Source organism: Miniopterus schreibersii, assembly GCF_964146895.1.
Source record: "Miniopterus schreibersii genome assembly, chromosome: 7".
Taxonomy (NCBI): domain Eukaryota; kingdom Metazoa; phylum Chordata; class Mammalia; order Chiroptera; family Miniopteridae; genus Miniopterus; species Miniopterus schreibersii.
The window spans coordinates 5,469,294-5,489,252 of record NC_138108.1 but is presented as its reverse complement, the minus strand read 5'-3'; the positions used below and the strand labels follow the sequence as shown (position 1 = coordinate 5,489,252).

At 50.9% G+C, this 19,959-nt stretch overlaps 1 protein-coding gene across 1 annotated transcript in view; it reads right to left on the bottom strand.

The window, feature by feature from the left end:
• The window catches only part of DNER (delta/notch like EGF repeat containing), a 184,785-nt gene extending 167,842 nt beyond the window's left edge, over positions 1-16,943 (bottom strand). The window contains exon 1 of the mRNA XM_081142149.1: positions 16,650-16,943. Coding sequence (XP_080998275.1) covers positions 16,650-16,928 — 279 coding nt within the window. The 5' untranslated portion in view covers positions 16,929-16,943. The remainder of the gene's footprint in view (positions 1-16,649) is intronic.
• Between the last annotated feature and the right edge of the window lie 3,016 nt (positions 16,944-19,959).

Below are 19,959 nucleotides of genomic sequence, written 5' to 3'. Positions count from 1 at the left end.
CCTCCTGGGCCCTGGGGAAAGGTGTCTTTTCCCACCACGGAGAGAGTTAGCTGATCCCTACCTTGCTTCTCCCAAAGCCACAGAGCAGGTGACTTGCCAGAGCCTTGCTTTTCCTACAGTAAAAAGCTTAGAGCTGTTTCTCCTGTTAAAAGCCCTTTAAATGGGTGCAATGCCTAAACATTTAAAAGTATGTTTCTTCCCACTATTCATCTTGGCCTGAAAGTGCGCCGACAGGGAGCAAGATGACAGTGTTCGGATCCGCGTACTGGAAAGCGCTGGAGATGCCACCTGGCAGAGTAGCGAGCCAGAGAAAAATAGGTCGGACCCAGTGAACTCGAATCGGATGAGAGCAAATGCCACCGTCTACCAGTCGGAAAGTCCCTTGGCCCCTCCTTCACCCTGAAAGGATGTACACATACACGCACACGCCCTTCACGGGGGGAGTGGAGCAGGGCAGACACCACCAAAGGCCCTCTTGCTCCACGGGACAATTCTAAGAGCTCCTACCTTTGAAATGATCACAGTTTCTTTTTTCCCATCTTCATTTATCCCCTCTCTGCCCTCCCCACCTCCACTCCCCCCCCCCCACAGCCACCACACTGCCGTCCACGTCATGACTTCTCTCTCTCTTTTCTCTCTTTGGCTCAATCCCTCCACATTTCCCCCAAGGCACTACCCCCACCAGAGCTGTCCACCTGCTCTCGACCTATGAGTCTGTCTCTATTTTGCCTGGTGGTTCAGTTTGTTGAAATGATTGCAGTTTCAAGGGGAGCTTGGAGAACCTGAAAGCAAATCTCCATCACTGAGATGATGTGACCTCAGTCCCAGAAAGGTTCGGCGATTTGCCCACAGCTCTGCTGCGAGCTAACCACAGAGGCTGCCCTGCTTCCCCATCTCGAACTCTTTCCAGCACACCACCCTGGTGCCAAGACGTAAAAGTTTCTTCTTTCGTTCAGATGCAGGTTCCTACAGGCAACACGCCTGGGCAAGTGTGATTGGAGTGGTTGTATCTAAATGCTGCGCTTATTTCCCTTCTGTGGGTCCTTGTAGTCTCAGAATGTTTCCAAGTAAATCTTCCAAATGATCAACCCCCGTGTTAAAGTTTCTTCTCCACTCTCAGATATCAACCAAATCGTCAACCACGCAGCCAACTCCCTCCAGTAATTTCCCCAAAGAAACATATGCGGGACAAGAATGTGTCATGTTTATTAATCATTTGTCAAGAACTATAGCAAATAATGCAAACAGGGAATTACTAGTCAAAACCCAACCGATCTGACTCAGGCGATGTAAGAAATACCCCACTTTCTCTCTAGCAACAAAAACTAAAATTTGAAACACAGCAAAGCAAGGGATCCAATCTCTAGTCTTGAGGGAGATCATTACACGTCAAGTAGGCCCTCGCAAAATGCTTCATTTATACCATAATACTGGTCTTATGACATATCTCCATTCACCAACGAGAGGCCAGAACCGCACCCACCGATGAGACTAGTGAACCACAAATCACACCTTCGGGCGTTAGTGTGAACACAACTCACCTTCCACTATAACGATTCTCATTTAAATTCAACACAGGGTGACAGAGACAAAACAACTCATCGTCACTAATTTATTCCTCTGCAGAGAAAAATGAGTGAAAATAAACTGTTTTTCCAGCTTTTCGAGGGGCCCAGTCTAAAAGAACCAGGAAAAGTGTGTCCTTAGATGCCTCGTAGGAAATACATCCGATGATTCTACAAATATTTGAATCCATTTCCTACAGACATTAAAGCAACATGCACCGGGAAATTCGTTTTCTTTGAAATGGGGAAGTTCTCTCCTACGGAGGCAGAAAGGTGTTGGTGACAGAGAGGAGACGGCAAGTGACGGCTCAGAGCATCCCCGTGCCCGCACCCCGCCTGCGCTGCCACGGCCTTCACGGCGACCGCAAGACGTACGCTCGGTTAGGTCTGATCAGATGCGGGAAACGAGGCTCAGAGACGTTAAGTAACCTTCTCAAGGCCACAGAGCCGAGACTCAGGCCCCTGGGTGCAGTGAGTGAGGGGACTGGATAAGTGTCATAGAAGCCCGCAGACATATAAACATGAGGACAGGACAGCAACAGGCTCAGCAGCGTGGATTTGGTCACTGCCGACCGTCGCCGTCCACGCTGCTCAGGCAAGGCTCCCTTCTTGGAGTGGAGCCAGCAATAAAGAAACCAAACCAAGCTCTAGGCCAAGAAAGCAAAGGGACACTGACATTCCAGAAGTGGAGCGGGGGTCTCATTTCTCATGGAAGGGGAAGGAAAAACACACAAATGGTTGTGTGACCGACAGAAATAACCTGGGCCGGCACCCTGGGCCAGAGCGGCCCATTAGATCACCTGGGGGGGCAGGGATGGGAGGGGGCGCCTTTGATAACAGACGTCATCCCCGAGAGTCTGCCGTAACGGGGCTGGAGCAGGGCCCAGGTATCTGCATTGTTAAAGCGCACAAGGAGCTCACCCAATATGTTGCCAGGGTTGAGAACCACTCATGGAGGCGGATGGGATGTTTCCTGCTACTTCAGAGACCTGGGGAACGATGGGTGGGACCTGTGCTCGTCTACAATCTGAGGAGCTGTGGACAAGACATTCATTCTGCCGATGAAACCATTGCTGAAGTGAGTGCCCAGTTTTAATGCCAGCTCTGCCCTTCCAGGACCACACGTTCATTCACTCAACAAACATTGACACTGGTAACTATGGGCACGTCCTTTCCAAGGGCATGGATTATATTGTGAGGAGACCAAGATTCCTGCCCTCGTGGAACTTAAGTTCCAGCAAGAGGGAGACAGACTATAAACAAGGGACCCAATGAAAGTCTCAGTCCTACAGTAGGTAGAAGGTGACAAGTGTTAAGGAAAAACAGGTCAAGTAATAGGATTGATTCTTCCCACACAAGCGTGTGCGGGGGGGGGGGTCTGTACAGCTTGGAATTGCTATTTTATTTCTGACTGCAATTTTTAGCACATTTGTTACACCTCATCATGTGGCCAAGTTGCTTTTTATCAATGCCCGTGGGTTAAGAACGAATGCGTTACACTCGACTTGGCGGCAGTCAAGTTTCGTGACTTGTTTGTTAACGTCAATTTTAGACTCTTGTTTCCTCTAAGCTGGACCTAGTTATTCAGACTAATCCTGCTGAGCACAACTAATAACTGGGTGACTGTTATTTCAAGTACTCTGAAGAGCCCTGGCGGGTAGCTCAGTTGGTTAGAGCATCATCCCGATACACCAAGGTTGCGGGTTCGATCCCCAGTCATGACATATACAAGAATCAACCAATGATGCATAAATAAGTGGAACAGCAAATCAATGTTTCTCTCTCTCCACCCCCCCTTTCCTCTCTCTCTCGAAAATCAATAAATTAAATGAATTAAATAAAGTACTCTGAAGAGACTGGGGGATGGGATAAGGGATGGCTAGCAGGCCTGTGAAACACTGCAGGGACAGCTCAAAAATAAGAAGGAAACCCAGCATTTGGGAAGAGTTTTCCCTCCAGGGGTATCTGAATTTTCCCAAGCAGATTGCTAAACTGCTGAGAAATTAAAAAGAAATGATGGCAGCTCCACTGGATTAGGGGGAGCAATTGGGATTCAGGCCTGCCGAAGACGGGGAGTCCAGCCGTCCCCCCATTGGGAGTCAGGACCTTCTGAAGGGCAAGGTGCTCCTCTTCGGGGCCCTGTGCTCTCACGCGCCTCAGGACTTCCTTCCCCCTAAGGCGGGGTACAGTCCCACTGGGTGGGCGTCCCGCCGCCTCCTGCTCATTCGTCACCGGGCGGGGACACTTGAGCTGACTCGGCCTGTCCAGTTTCCCGCGCTCGCGTCTTCTGGGCTGACGCTGGGAAGCGGGGCTGCTGGAGCTCTGATAATTCCGCGCTGATTTCTGGAGGAATCGCCAGCCACTCCCACAGCAGATGCCTGTTCCGCATCCCCACCGGCAACGCACAGGTCCCGCCTTCTCCACATCCCCACTAATGCCTGCTGGTTGGTGGTTTGTTTTAATTAGATCCATCCCAGTGGACATACAGGGTATCTCCCTGTGCGCTTTTGGTTGGTTGGTTGGTTTGGTTTTGTTAATCTGCACCTGAGGATATTTTTCCATTGATTTTTAGAGGGAGTGGAGTGAAGGGAAAGGGGGAGGAGGCAGAGAGAGACAGGGAGAGACAGAGAGAGAAACACGGATGTGAGAGAGACACATCAATCGATTGCCTCCCGCACTCGCCCCAGCTGGGGCCGGGATTGAACCTGCAACCCTTCAGTTTGCAGGCCAACGCTCTAACCACTGAACCACACAGGCCAGGCCCGCTGCGGTTTTGCTTTGCACTTCCCTAATGACTAGTGTTGAGCATCTTTTCAGGTGCTTTTGGACCATTCCAATATCTTCTTTAGGGAAATGTCTGTTCAAACCCTTTGCCCATTATTGAATTGTGTTGTTTTTGTGTCATTGAGTTTTAGGAGTTCTTCATATATTCTGGATATCAGTTGCTTCTCTGACATACAATTTGCAGATAGTTCTCTCATTCCAAGGGCTGCCTTTTCACTCTGTTGATACTGTTCTTTGATACAAAAGTTTTCAATTTTGATGAAGTCCAATTTATTTTTTTCTTTGGTTGCCTGTGCTTTTGATGTCATATCCAAAATTACAGCCAAGTCAAATATCAAGAAGTTTTTCCCCTACGCTTTTTTCTAGGAGTGTTATAGTTTTAGCTCCTACGTTTATGTCTTTGGTTCATTTTGGGTTAATGTTTCTGTGTAGTGCGAGGTAAGAGTTCAGCTTCTTATTTATTTGCTGCCTGTGGATGTCCAGTTTCCCAGCACCATTTGTTGAACTCCTTTCCGTCTGAACTAATTCCTACTATCAGTTTGCCCTGGGCTCTAACACAGAGCCTATTACAGATGAGTGCTGCAGTGGGAGTCCCAGGGGCATAGCTGCAAAGACTCGAGCATGCCTGGTGAGTCGGAAAGGATCCCCTCTGCTAAATCTCACAAGGTGACTGGGAGCTGGGCAGTGGCGATCCTGCAAGTCCCCTGGCCAGCACCGAAGCAAAACAGACAGCTATAGCACGGTGGAGGCAGCCCAGATTGCTTTGGTTTATTGCTCAGCTCCCACTTACTGTGTGACTTTGGCCACATTACTTAACCTTTCTGTTCTTCATTTTCACCTTTGGTAAATTATGCAAGGCCATCCAGATCGTAAGTGGTGGCACAGAGTTTGAGAAAGGTCCTTGGCATCTGGCAGGGTGACCTTCAGATACCCTGTTCAGTCCCCTTCTCTCAGACCCTGGTATCCAACAGGCACATTCAATACATCACAAGGAGAAATGAAGGCTCCCCAGGAATCACTGTGGTTGAAATACCATCTGAGCTGACTTGTTTGTTAAGGAACTAGCTCAGGTGGGTTTATGTAGAGCACTCCTAATGCTAGATTTTAATGAGCTCAGTATAAATGAGAAATTCTAGTGGGCTGGGGAGTGGGACCCCCTGCACTGATGAGCCAAAAAGGGCTGAGGCCTGGAGATCATTTGTTGCTTAGCAACCACCACCGGGCTACTTGGTTCTTACAACTGGGCCTGGTTAATGTCCTCAGGGATTGCAATTGGGGCGGTGTTGTTTAGAAAGCAGTGGGAACTGGGTGTTTATAGGCTCAGTATGGTCCCTACTGCACAGACACCACCACCACTACCCCCCCAAAACAAAATCAAGCCGCCATCAGGGAGCTGGCAGTTCTGGAAACTGGATAGATTATGGCCCAGAGACGTTCCAAAAAGTGAACCTTTGGGTCAAGGGCTCAATGTGAACCTCTGCCTACCACCCACCCCTCCATTCCCATGACGCGCGTGAAAGAAAACCTCTTCTAAGCACACAAAACGCAGAGTGTCCACTGAAGGAGAGGGAAGGAAGCAGGGGGAGCTTCACATAAAATCCAACTGGACTTTTTAACAAGGCGCCAGCATCATCAGAACATCATTTTTTTAAAACACTGTTAAGGTGGAACATGATCATCACAATTCCTCTCCTTAAGAGAAAGAAAAGTGACTCCCTTTCCGTCAGTACAGCCCCAACCCCCTACCCCCTGCCGCATTCCCCCTGCCTCCCCTCGCCTTTGTAAAAGAAAAACCTAATAATATTAAATTTACTGCTCTCCAGCTGAGAGTTTATTTTAGGCCTCATAGAAATGCTAGTATCAGTTCTCATTTCTCGCTCTCATTATTTCTCTCATTATGAGGCTTTTCTATAGAAATAAAAGAATTCCTTTTTGCGTGCACACACACACACACACACACACACACACACACCCCACTGGCCAATTTTAAAGATTGAAAATGAACAGAGAGGACCATGTATCTTTGGTCAGGAGAAACGAGGTTACTCCCAAGGGGAAACAAGCTAAAAATGCAATATGGAGATTAAAGCAAATGGGAAATTTGCATTTTGCTGAATATTAAGATGAGACTTTTTCTGCCCAAGCCCAGATGAAGACATTCTTTGAAATCAGACCATTAAGCATCAAGAACTTTTAAGAAACGCTCTATTATCCAATAATGCCATTAAAATTAACTTGGTGATTCTAACAAAACACTGAAGAACCCATGCCAATTATTAAAGAAAAAATGTGCTGAGGTCTTTTGCAAAAATAAATGAAGAATCTTAATAAAATGGTTATAGTGTTCCAGACTCAGAAAAAGTCAAGATAAATTACACACATTTAAATATGATTCAGAAAATCTATGCCAACCCTTCTGAAAATGGCATAAACCGGGGCCACATTTAATTGTACATCCTAAGGAGCAAATAGGATCGGTGCTATCAATACACATCTTGGCCAACACAGGATTCTTCAAAAGCAAACTCCTGGCTCAAATCAAGTAATTCTCAAAACACTGTAAAGCACAGTATTGGTATCCAACACGAGAGCTTGAATTAAAATTTATCGGCCGCCCCATGGATGAATCTGACTAAATAAGAACCAAAAATAATAAGCTTCTAAAGAGCACAACAATGCATGTAAGCAGAGTCCAAAGACAAAGGAGAAATCAGGGAAAAACACTTATAATACAAAGGACAAGGGGCTGATTTTCTTCATTAAAAAAGGGCTACTGCCTATCTGTAAGTTAAAATGAGCAGCCCGGAAGAAAATTAGGCAAAAGTAAGAACAGGCGAATCAAAAGAAATAGCCTCCCTCTTTCCTAATTTCAAAAATGCAAAGAGATTCGATCGGATACCATGTTTTAGCCCTCAATTACCACACAAAACAAATTAAATTCTGGAAGACCACTATGGACAAAAATGTGGGTGAACAGGCATTATCTTATGCTCTTAGTAAATGTGCAAAAATGTTCAGCCCTTTTTTTAAAATCCTCACTTGAGGATATTTTTTCCATTGCTGAGAGTGGAAGGGGAGGAAGAGAGAGAGAAAGGGAGAAACATCGACGTGAGAGAGACACATCAGTTGGTTGCCTCCCACTTGAACACCAACCAGGGCCGGAAATCGCACCTGCAACCAAGGTACGTCCCTTTGGCTGGACTCGAATCCAGGACCCTTCAGTCCACGGGCCAATAGTCTAACCACTGAGCCAATCCAGCTAGGGCTGTTCAGCCTTTTTGAATGCCAATTAAGCAAAATTTATTAGAATGCTTAATGTATGTAACTTTTTATATACATATACATATACACACACACATGTCGTTGTATGTATGTGATACATATATCAGTGGTCATCACAGCATTATTTATCATGGAAGAAACAATGTGCTTCAGTAGGACTGACTACATAAATACACAGTGGAATACTATTCAGCCATCAAAAAGAATGGATTTGCTTTCTGTTTTAAGACATGGTAATATGTTCAAAAGATTAAGAAAAAAGTTGCAGAACAGTATGCATAGAATGATCTAATTTTTACATAAAATAGTTGCATGATATATGAGTACTTACGTGTGCTTCGTATTTGTTTCTATGTAGAGAGAGAAAATTGTAAAGCTACACACCAAAATGTGAGCAATAATTACTGCACAGGCATGAGATTAGCAGATGAGGTGGAGGGAGGGTAAGGTAAGCTTCTGGATGGACTTTCATCATATTTTCACAGGTTTTTAATGCCCTAACGCAAATTTGACAGTTGCCCATAAAGGTATTGAACTATGAAGTACATTAATATTTTAAATGCAGATTAATAAAATTTGCCTTCTGTAATTATATGGCAAGAATTTAAAGTGTCATTAATGAAGCCTTCGGAACAAAGTGGGGAATCGGAGCAGGAATTAGGCCTCTCGGGTAAGGTTGCCAAATTTAGGACATTAAAAATACAGAATTCCCAGTTAAATTTGAACTTCAGAAAAACAATGCACAATATTTGGGACATATAGGAAGAACAGTTTATTGTTTATCTGAAATTCAAAATTAACTGAGCATCCTGGATTTTATGCGGCACCCCTATCCTGGGGACACCTTGTGGTCCCAGGCTCTTGTCCATGCCTTGGTCCATGCCCAGAGTCCCCCATGTATTCAACCAGCTGCTTCTTCCTCCCTCCCAAGGTCCTTTTATTGGTGGGAGACATTTTTAAGAATCTCAGGAAACTTGTGAGCCATCCCCGGAAGAACATACACATACAGAATTTGGCATCTCAGGACATCCACGTACTCTTAAACCCATCTATCGATTCCAGGTTAAGTAGCCTAATTTCTGTCTAGGTGTGAAATGCTATCCTGATGTTTGGCATTCCTTCCTGTCATCTCAACATGTGCTTGGGAGAACTGTGTGTCCCCACCTCCCTTCTATGCCATTCGAAAAAGCAAGTTCCAAAGGATCTAGAATGTCCAAACAACTGGGGAGGAGGGAGGAAGGGAGAACAAATGCATCAAGGACTCACACAACCTGATTTCAAGACTTACTATTCAACTGCAGTAGTCAAGATGGTGTGGAGCTGGCAAAAGGATCGCTATACAATGTCAATGGAATAGAAGAGAGTCTAGAAATAGGTCCACCCGTGCATGGGCAAATGCTCTTCAACAAAGTTACCAAGATAATTCAGTGGAAATACAGTCTCGCCAACAAATGTTCCTGGAACAGCTGGATACTCTTATGCCAAAAATGAGTAAAATGAAACCAGTAGCAGCCAGGGGCTGGGGCTGGGGCTGGGGAAAGGGTTTACTCTGAGGGCCACGAGGAAATTTATGGCGGTGACGAGCTGCTCTGTATCTTCATTGTGGTGATAGTTACACACTGTAGGACAAACTCATAGAACTGAAGGCTTTTCGGAGTAAACTTTACTATATGTAAATTATACCTTAATTTAAAAAAATAATATAAGAGCCTAAAAGTCCTGTCTAAGCAACGATAGGGGGGTTAGTTTGAAGTTAGAGTTTGGTTTTCTTCCCACCATCCCTCCCTAACATAACACACTGGGGATATATTTACCAATTCTCCTGCTCTAGTATTCTACTCTGTTTGAAGATTAAGGATAGGATCTTGCTCCACATACATATTTCGGAACTCCACCCTGGACGCTGCGGGAAAGTGGCCACCGTCCTCACGGGCTGTCCCTCACTGGGCGGGTTTCCCACAGACTCATGCAGGTTCCTGCGGAGCCAGGACCACACCCTTCTCCTGCGGGCTCACCTCCCGCACAGACTGCCTCTTAGAAAGGACTTTCCACCTGCCCCTGGAGCCCGGCAGTAACTGCAAACGCTCCCTCAGACGAACAGGGCCGCAGGCGAGTGTGAGCCCGGGACCCCAGAGCTGCGAAGACAGCGGGCACGTCCTCTGTCGGGCCCCTCTCTGTCCCGGTGCCACTTCATCGCTCGTGTTCCCAAGCCCCGTGCCTGTTCCCGCTGCTTGGGAAGAAAACCTAACTCACCCCTGAAGCACCCCTACAGACGCGGAGCTGCAGGGACTGGGACCCGCGCCCCTCCTTCCTCTGTGGTCCCTGGGCTCACTCTGGAGTCAGAACGGGGGCGCATTCGGAGGCGAGCGCAGCACTGTGATAAAGGCCACAGCCCCGGGCCCAGGCGCCCAACCCTGTCGCCAAGCTGTGGGACCCCAGGTGAGGCCCCCAGCCACAAAGTGGAGAACCGTGTCCACTTGAATAAAGACGGCAGCTGGTGCGGGCAGAGGGCCGACTCTGTGCCAGGGCCCTTACTAGCCGCTCATTTAATCCTTCCACCCGCCTCACTTACGGATGAGGAACTGGGGTTAAGAAGCCCTGGCTGGGGCGGTTCAGTGGTTAGAGCGTGGGCCCTGCGCACCAAGGGGTCGTGGGGTCGTTTCCCGGTCAAGGGCATGTACCTGGGCTGCAGGTTGATCCCCGGCCCCAGTCCAGGCATGTTCGGGAGGCAACCAATTGATGTGTCTCTCACCTCGATGTTTCTCTCTCTCTCTCCTCTCCCTCCACCCCCTACCTTCTACTCTCTCGGAAAATCAATGGAAAGAGCATCCTCTGGTAAGGATTGACCAGAAAAAGAGCTGGGACAAGCCTGTAATGCCTGAGCGGGAATTTTAAACCTCTACGCTCACCCCCAAACGTTCACGTTGGGTAAAGCTCCCAGACGGTCCCAGTCAGCAGCCAGGGGAAGGAGGGGGAATATAAAGAAAATCTGTCCATAAAACTCAGCTGTGCTGCTGGGTTTTCTGTTTGCAGGCAACTGCTGTAGTCCCTGCCTCGGGGTCAAGCACTCTGACCACAGCTGCCCTTGAATGAGTGACAAGATCTAAAAATACAGCCGGGCCTCTGCCTCCTGAGGCCAACACCCTTCAGCTGCGGCCGGTCCTCCCTCCGCGTGACGCCTGTGACGTGAGGCGCGGACAAACCGTTCGGGTGGCACCGAGTCACATGAGAAGCTTCAGAAAAGAAGCTAAGGACAGAAATGCACTTGTCAGGTGGCCACGCCGGGAATTTGATGTTTCCTAAGAATGCAGCATATAAATAACGTAGGAAAACTGCTCCACTTCAATAACCAGGAGAAGCAGCCGCTTCCTTCTTTGATTAAAATTGTTACCAGGACTTGGACCAGGCTGCTCCATTCATGTCACAGGAAAACTGGAAGTCACTGAGAATTTCCCGAGAAATTATTTATGTTGCAATAGAAGGAAATACACATTTATCAAAATTTTAATACATTGACTTTTCCATTTTTTAAACTTGGGTCGCGGCCCAACTCACCCCAGTAGGGACAAGCTGAGTCTGTTCACTGACGGAGAACAATCGGACGCCGAAGAGCTGCTGGCCCGGCATTTTACCACGAAGCACCACTTGCTCAGGAGGCCTTGTGTTTGCGCAGCATTTTACTTTTTCCCAAAATGATTTAAAATTCATTCTCCCGTACTTCCTTACACTTACTGGAAAGAACGCACTCTGTCCCCACTTACAAACTGCATCTTTTCTATATGGAAAATAAGACAAGCAGTGTCAGCCCACCTTAGAGATGTGAACAGTGAGGCTGAAGGACATTCAGTTCCTCTCCCAAGGTCACCAAGAGTTAAAGCAAAGGCCAGAGAGAAGCAATGTCTCTCGCTTGACATCTCAGCCAGTATTGGACATTTTGCACATATTACAGTGCGAAGTGTGTGTGTGTGTGTGTGTGTGTGTGTGTGAGTGTGTGAAAACCCCACTAAGGCTGATGCTGTGCAAAGAACTAGAATTCTTTGTTGTTGTTCATTAGCAAACTTCAATCTAAAGTGGATTCATCTGGGGAGGGGCGGGTCTGGGTGGAAGGAGGCAAGGGGGGGGAGGAGGCACTGTAATAGTGTCAACAATAAAAAAAAACCTGAGAAAACTACAAAAAATATTTAATAAAATGAAATTAAAAATGGATTCATCTGAAGTAGAACCATTGTTTCAAGTTAGCAAATTTAATCAGAAGAGAGGATTGCCCGGCCAGGAGTGGCTCAGCGGTTGAGCATCGACCTAGGATCCAGGTGATCAGGGTTCGATTCCCAGTCAGGGCACATGCCCGGGTTGCGGGCTCGATCCCCAGTCGGGGGTGTGCAGGAGGCAACCGATCAATGACTCTCTCATCACTGATGTTTCTCTCTCTCTCTCCCTCTCCTTTCCTCTCTGAAATCAATAAAAATATATTTTAAAAAAAAAAAAGAGGATTACAGAATCAGCTGAGTGAAATTAACTTGCACAAAAGGCAGCTGCACTGGCTCCTTTTTCCTCCAAGTGCAGAAAGTGACACATTGTCATTATAATCCCAAAGGCTAAGACTCCCAGGGAACATGAAATGAAAAAACAAACAGGTATCTGCCAGCTTTGAGTATCTAGCAAAGAATTATCTCATTAAAATAAAAAAGCTTTACAAACAAAATAATACAGGTTTAAAGAATCCCTACCTTGGCTGGAGGGCCCAACAGAAGCGAGGCCACCGGGAGAGGAAAGCTGGCCCAGCAGCGGCCACTCTGGTATCTGTCTGTTTCCCCAAATGAGCCAGGAAGTCAAGAAGAACAGCCTCAATTTTTTTAAAAGTGGACATTTTCTCAAACCCATCAGATATATTTATATTTCTTTTATTTATTGTCCATTTGCGTGTCAAAATGCAACTAGGGCCCAGAGTTCTAACTCCGAGATGAAGGTCCTGCTTGGTAAGTGTAACGGAGAATCTGCTGCGTCTGTCACTCCTGTGGCATTTTACTCCAGCCGAGCACAGCTGCACAAGCTCGGTGCTTTCAAGCAAAATCAGACTCGGGAGTCACTTCGTGACCTGTTGACTGATAAGACACAAAAGATTGTCGCTCTGACTTAAGGTCACAAAGCTAAAAATGACAGGGCCGGGGCTGGACTTCGGCCCACTAATCAAGCCTGGTTCAAATCCCAGCTCTCCCACTTACTCGCAGTGTGACCTTGGGCCAGTCATTCAACTTTTCGGCACTTAATCTGTAAAACGGGACGGTGACAGCACCCAGCTCAAGGGACACTGCGAGAATTGGTCGGTTACGTCTGTCGAGCCCCTAAAACAGTGAGTGACGGGCACATGGCAAGTGCTTGAGAAGAGTTACCCGCCACCACCATCACCGACACTACTTTGTCCCTGTAGCTTAGGTTTCCACATAGACTCCACCGAACCCCCGCGAGTCGCTATGTTTAAACGTGTTAGAGCAGCGATTTTCACCCCGCGTGCTGCAAGAATTCTTAAAACCTGCAACACCTGACTATTTAGTCAGGGGCACTGACCTCTTTCCCCTTAGATTGTCAGATAAAAAATGACAACATCCAGCACAAAAATAGCTGCCCAGTGTGGATGCATCAAAATTATACCTATTTTTTTTTTTGTCAGATTGGCAAAAAATCTAATGTATTTTTTGGTGTGCTCCAGAATTTCAGTCGTTTATGGGCTCTGCAGTGAAACAGGTTGAAAATCACTGTTAGAGAACTTAGGCTAGATTTATTTTAAGTGTCGTATGATTTTTAAGGTAGTGTCAAAATGTGAGATCTTGGAATAGCCCCTTAGTCAAAATGAGCCTCGATTTCTCCACCTGACACAGGGACAGCAGGGTACCTGTTCTGTCCCCCCGTCAGCCAGGTAATGAGCGCACGGAATGTGCGTGCACACGTTTAGAAAGAAACGGAGAAGAGGCGGCGTCTACGGAGGCACCACCACACGGGGCTCAGTGACTTCCAACAATTAATGCAACAGGCCCCAAACCCTGCTGCGGACGCCCCACCGGACAGGCTGGTCACCCACTTAGATTTCGGTTTGGATGTCCAGCATGAAAGCGCCACACGCACGCCACCCCGGTATGAAGAGGTTCCTTGCTCACATAATGAGGCTGCCTGGGGAGAGCCGGCAGCTCCCGGGGCCGGGAAGGAGACTGGGGGGGCTACAGGGGCGGGAGGGGGCCGCCTAGCATGGCCTGGGGCTTACCTGCATGAACCGCTCACCAGCACCAAAGAGCAGAGCTCCTAGGCTTTGTATCAGCTTGTCTAGACCTGGGGCAGAGGGGGTTGGGGGAGGCCTAGAAGCTGTCAGCTGTCAAACATCAAAACACAGAATCAGACTTATTCCAACCGCGGGGAGGCGGAGCCCATCTCCGAGATGAGGAAGCGGGACTGGGTCCGTCTAGGTGACCCGGCACCACAGGTTTAACTTCGGCGCCTCACGCAAACTCACGCAGCCTCCCGGGACCCCAGTTCCGAGATCCTGAGAGTTCCTGTCACCGGGTGAAACAGGCAGAGAATCCCTAAGGCAGCCCTGATCCATTGTAGCCCCAATTAGTGGGTTATGATTGCCTCAACTCGCTGGCTGGAGGAAGGGAGCAAGGGGGGGAGGGAGGGAGGTCTCGGAGTCTGGCTCTGATGTTTCCGCCGCCAACGTTACTGCCTGCAGCTGGGGTGGGGTGCCGCGGGCTGTGTCAAGGAGCGTCCTCCACACAGGCACAGCTCGTTTCCAGCGTGTCCCCCGAGCACTCGCCTCCGCTGCAGCAGTCACACTCAGCAGCGGCCACATCCCTTTCTCTTCTCTGTGACAGGGTGTGCGTAGGGTTTGTTTCTCTCTGTGCAATGTCTGTATTGAGATGGCCCTGCAGCCCCCACGGAAACGCTAAGTCTCGAGCATACTGCAAAATCACGAAAGGTTAAATTTAAATGATCAGGCATCAATTTTTCATGGGTTATAAGGCTCTGAATCATCTCCGTCAAGTCCTTCTGGGTAACCGAGCCGGATCGGGTTCCGAATTTGCTACGCTTTCCCGTTAGAATTACAGCGGCCCGGGCTCTGTCTCCGGCTCGGGCTCGGGACACCCAGCTCTGCCTCCGCTCAGGTGGGCAGCATCCGCACGGCCAAGATGGCCTCGGTGGGAGCTGCCCGGGCAACCGGATCTGTTTGGAAGCAGCTGGTTCTGCAATATTTATGCATCAGTTCATGACTCTTTTCTGAATGAATTGCATTGTATTTCAAACCACTACTGGGGACAGCAAATGCTATGCTTCTCCGTTAGCCACATTTAGGAAGCACTGGAGAGGTCGTTGCCTTTCCCTAGGATTGCTTAGATCTATTTTTAGAGTCACAAAAACAAATCTCCCAGTGGAGTGAAATTCCCAGTGTCCAGTCTTGCTCCCCAGGCGCTCGAGCTGCTGGGCACTCGTCCGTCCCCACTACACTCTGAATCTTCCGTCTCTTTCAAGGAGGGAACTCGGCCATGGAAATGGAACAACATCTGAGAGAAGCATTCAGGCAACTTATTTCTTCGGGCAAAGTAAGATAAGTCATCGATCAACAATGGGAAATTGGTGAGCAAGATTTTGTCCTAATGGTGAAAATGACTCCAACAGGCATTTCCCTGAAGAGTCATCATATCTGCCCCCCTCCAGATGGTCATATCACATCCTATCCTCAGCATCATCATCATCACCAGCAGCAGCAGCAGCAGCCCCTTAGACAAAATTAAAGCTCATTGGAACCAGTTAACAAAGAGCATGACACCGACTGGGAAAAAAACCACGATAAATTCAGGAGGACAATCTGCTCCTAACAACAAAATAATCCTGGCTGCCAAGGTCAAGCTTCTCAATCCCATTTCCCCCTCTATTTTAAACATGAAAAACCTATCCTGTCCTATCCTGTCCTATCCTGTCCTATCCTGTCCCATCCTGTCCCACCCTATGGTATCACAGCGCATGTGGACTTTCCTCCAGCATCCTCAAAGTAACTCGCAACATTGTATCAAATGTATATGAAACAAACTCCCGCACTCCAAATGTAAGAAAGAAAGCATTTGCTCCCAAATACATTTCACATTCACTTGACTTAATGTAATCATTTTAGATAAAGTCATTATTTGTCCCCGCCCTGGAAGAGACTTGGGGAGATTCTACACGCGGCACGGCCGATCCTGAAAAACGTCGATGTTAACAGGTTAATGGGTCTCACGGAGCTTTAACACACCCGTCATCCAGCCTCATCCATCATTTTCTGCCAAATTCCCTGGGAAGCCCGAGCCCGCGGGCAGCAGGGGGCCGCCCCTCGCGCGCCCCGCGCCTCCGCGAAGCTCTCCAGGGCGCGCCCCCCGAGGAGCGTCCAGCCGCGAGGGCGACCCACCGAGCCCCACGCGCGAAGCCCCCTCGAACGCCTCGGGCCGTGCAGCACCCCTCCCAGGCTCGGACAGGGCTGGCCGCAGGCCGCGCGGCGGCGGCTGCCCTCTGGGCCTCCGGCTGCCCCGTCGGGGCCCTCGAGGAAGCGCCGACCACCAGGCGCCGGGCCGCCCCCACCCGCCTCCCGTACCCCTCACCCTGGACACACACGGGGCCTCGGGGGCAGGGAGCGGGGCCACCTGGACCTGGGACACTCCGCGGGGGACGCTCCGGCTGCAGAGGGGCTCAGCCCCGGAACGAGGGGCGCGCCCCTTGATGGCCAGTGGTCGTAGCAGGAGTAGCGGGGCTGGGTGGCGGCCAGGCCCTGGAGCCGCGCGCCGGGAGAGCCCGGGTGGGCAGGGACGTGGCGCCTGCAAGGTCAGCCAGGGGCCGCGCGTACGCGGACCGAGAGGCCGGGTCCGGCCCCTTCCCCAGGCGGGAGCGCGAGTGTCCGGCGCGCTGGAGCCCCGCGCCGGGCAGCGCTCGCGGCCAGCTCCGCTCCGAGGGGCTGCGGGTCCGGGGCTAGCGCCCCGCCCCGCGGCCGCCACGTCCACTCACCTGGCAATTGGCGCCCGAGACCCCGGCGGGGCAGGTGCAGGTGTAGCTGGGCTGGCCGGCGGGAGCGGGGGCCTGAGGGCCGGGCGCGGGGCGCGGGGTGCATACGCCCCCGTTCCCGCAGGGCTGCGCGGCGCACGGCCCCGGGGCGGACGGGGGCGCGGCGGGCACCGGGCTGGCCAGGCAGGCGCCGCGGGGCCCCGCGCCGAGCAGCAGCAGCAGCAGCAGGGCGGGCGCGGGCGGCAGCTGCGCTGCGGGCGCCGGGGCGCGGCGGGACCGCATGGCTGGCCGAGTGGGCGCGGGAGCGGAGCGGGAGTGGAGCCGGGGCGCGGCGGCGGTGGCGGCGGCGGCGGCGGCGACAAGGGCTGCTCCGCGGGGCCTGGCGCCTCCTGCAGCTGCGGGAACCGTGGTTCCCGGGGCAACGGCGGGCGGGGCCTGTGGGCGGGGCCTGTGGGCGGGGCGCCGGGCGGGCGCGGGCGCGGGCGAGGGAGAAAGGGGCGTGGGACCCTTCCCCCGGAGGAGTTGGGGCGGGAGGAGCCGAATGGCCACCGGGGCCCCAGGCGCGAGGTGCGGTGAGAGCCGTGGGTGTGTCCAGAAGGACGCGGAGTGCGCAGCGGCGGCGGAGCGGCCCGGCCTGGAGCTGGGCGCGCTCGGGAGCCAGGGCTGCAGGGTCCGTGCGGGCCGCGGCAGGACGTCGCCGGGCCTCGGGGTGCTGAGCAGCCGCCCCCTCGCCCCCCAGTTTGCGGGGCAGGGTCCGGGGGCTCGCTGCACAGCGCAGGGCGGGGCGCCCCGGGCTCGCCGCCGCCGCCCGCTGCCGCCTGGCGCAGAGCCTCGGAGACCTGCGGGGACCCGCCTCACCTCGTCCCCGGGCTGCCCCGCACCCCGCCAGCCTGCCCAGCGGCACAGCCCTCCCCGCACCCCGCCGAGCCCTGACGCCCGCGGGCCAGCGCGCCCCTGGGAGTGACCTGGGGTCCGCCCGCCGCCGGGCCCTTGTCCTTGGTGCTGACCGAGTCGCCTCCCTTCCCGCGGGCGCGGCCTCGCTCGCCGCTCGGAACCGTCCGGCTGCGGCCTGTGCGCGCTGAGGCCCGATCCTGTCGCTGAACCGAGGAGGAAACTGAGGCCCAGACGGGCTGGACTGCACCCCAGTGGGTCACTTGACTCCCGGCCCAGAGCGCGGCGAGTCTCCTGAAAGGCGCCCCGAGGGCAGGTTCGCAGAGGCCCGGGCAGGACTCTCCGCAGGGCGCTGTGGGGGAGGGACCCTGGCCGCAGCGACCTGCTGGGGGCCCCTGGCAGCGCGGGGCTGGGCCCGCTCCCGCCCCGCAGCCTCGGGGGCCAGGCCCCGCCGAGCAAACGCCGCTCACCCGTCTCTGCTGACCTTCCCCGACCTCTACCAGGCAGAGACTCCCAGGTACTTGTTTTTTTAAGATGCCCACGTAAAGAATGCAAAATGTGACTCCTGGATTGACAATTTGAGCAAATTTTTCAGGGCACGCAAACCTTGTTCTGTAAAAGCTGGCACGTGCACGAACCCACCCGTGCAGGTGCCCGGTGAGCGGCCAGAGGCGGCGCAGAGTGTCCAGGGGAGGCCGGAGGCGCGCCGCCCAGGCTCCCCCAGCCCCGCTCGGGCGCGGGAGCCAGTGTCAGCGTGTGCGCTGTAGGACACGCGGAAAATTCATGGGGCCATTGCAAGAGGGCGCTGAAACCCGACGGACCTGCCTGCGGCAGAGGGCACTCGGCTCTCCTGGCGGATCCCAGCTCACACCTGCTCTTTCATCTGCGACCTCTAAAAAATCCTGATTCTGCGCCACGCCAGCGCCCTCTGCTGGTGCTGGGCTCGTCTTTCAGGTGTCCTTCCACTGTGCCCCTGGAGAAGGCCTTCTTTCTCTGACCTTAAACCCTGGATTAAGGGACTAGTGTTCACTCCTTCCCATCAACACACACACACACACACACACACACACATAGACACACAGCAAGCAAAATCAAGTGTAAGAAAGATTGTGAGCTCATTAAAATCCCAATCCAGTTTACTTTATTTTTGCCTAGCAAGCCCCGTGTATATGAATTTAAAAATATGGAAGAAAAGTGGTTTTATTTTCTGAAGGTCTATTTCTGACTTTTGAAGATAACATTCAGCTTTTTTTCTTTTTTTTTTTAAAGTATCCTGTCTTTAATCTTTAAAAGGCATGTTATGGAAGAGACAATTGGACACCATTTCATTTTTGTCCAAGCTGGAAAGGAAGACTCCATCTCTTGCCCCCTTACTTCTAGGTGGAGCCATGAGATTAGTTCTGGACAACGGAATATGCATTGCGTGCCTGCCATGGCCCAAACCCTCCCGCATTAAATACCAAACGAGTGTTCACTGTGATTGTTGCTGTGGTCACTCTCGGAGACATGGGTCACTTCTGTGGTTCTGAAGGCTGATTTGGTATTTGGCTGACAATTTCCAACCATCTACAAGACCCCCAAGTACCCAATTAAAGAGTCCAACTAATATATGTCCTTGACTTTTTAACAGAAGTTATTAAAATAATGGCTCTATGTTTAAATAAAAGCTAAAAACTCAGTTATCCAGGCCTTTGGTTCATGCTGTTCCAAACTTACAGAACATCAAATGTTCACCTTAATCCATCTCACCTCTTTTTTTTTTTGGTAGAGATTCTACATTAATAAGCCAAGGGCAAAATATCCAAATAAGGTATCTGATTTCAGCAAAGAACATGATAGAATTTCTCAAGATCACCTTCTGGGAAAAGTGGGCTTGAAACCATTTAGCAACTGTAGTCTGAAGATACTAATCAGTGGACCACTATCAGGTTAGATGAAGTTTTTTGGGAAATGCCATAGACTCTCAAAATTTGGTAGCTAATGCAATTCATACTGGAACCAAAACATAACATTATCTCAACCAGTAAAAATGCTGAGCTAAGATAAAAAGTAGGGTCTGAAGGGAATGATAGTGCATTTGACCTTACTGCTATTACCAATATTGCTACCTCTCCTCCGTCCCAGAGCTTCTCGTAGGACTTCCTTTTGAAGTGAGGTGGGGTCATATTACTTGCCTCGGCCAATGAAATGTGAGGGGGAATAGCACACCCCACTTCCAGGTGGGATCCTTTAAAATGCAGTGCATGTCATGTGACCGTGGTAACCAGCAAGACTCCAAGAGGCGGAGGCTCCTTCAGCCTGTGTCCCTGAGGGAGGACCACCTGGTAAAGCAATGGGAACCTGCAATGGACATACGGTGTAAGACACAGACCACTGTAGTTTTAGGCCACTAAGTCCTAGCAATGAGAAATAACTCCAGGTC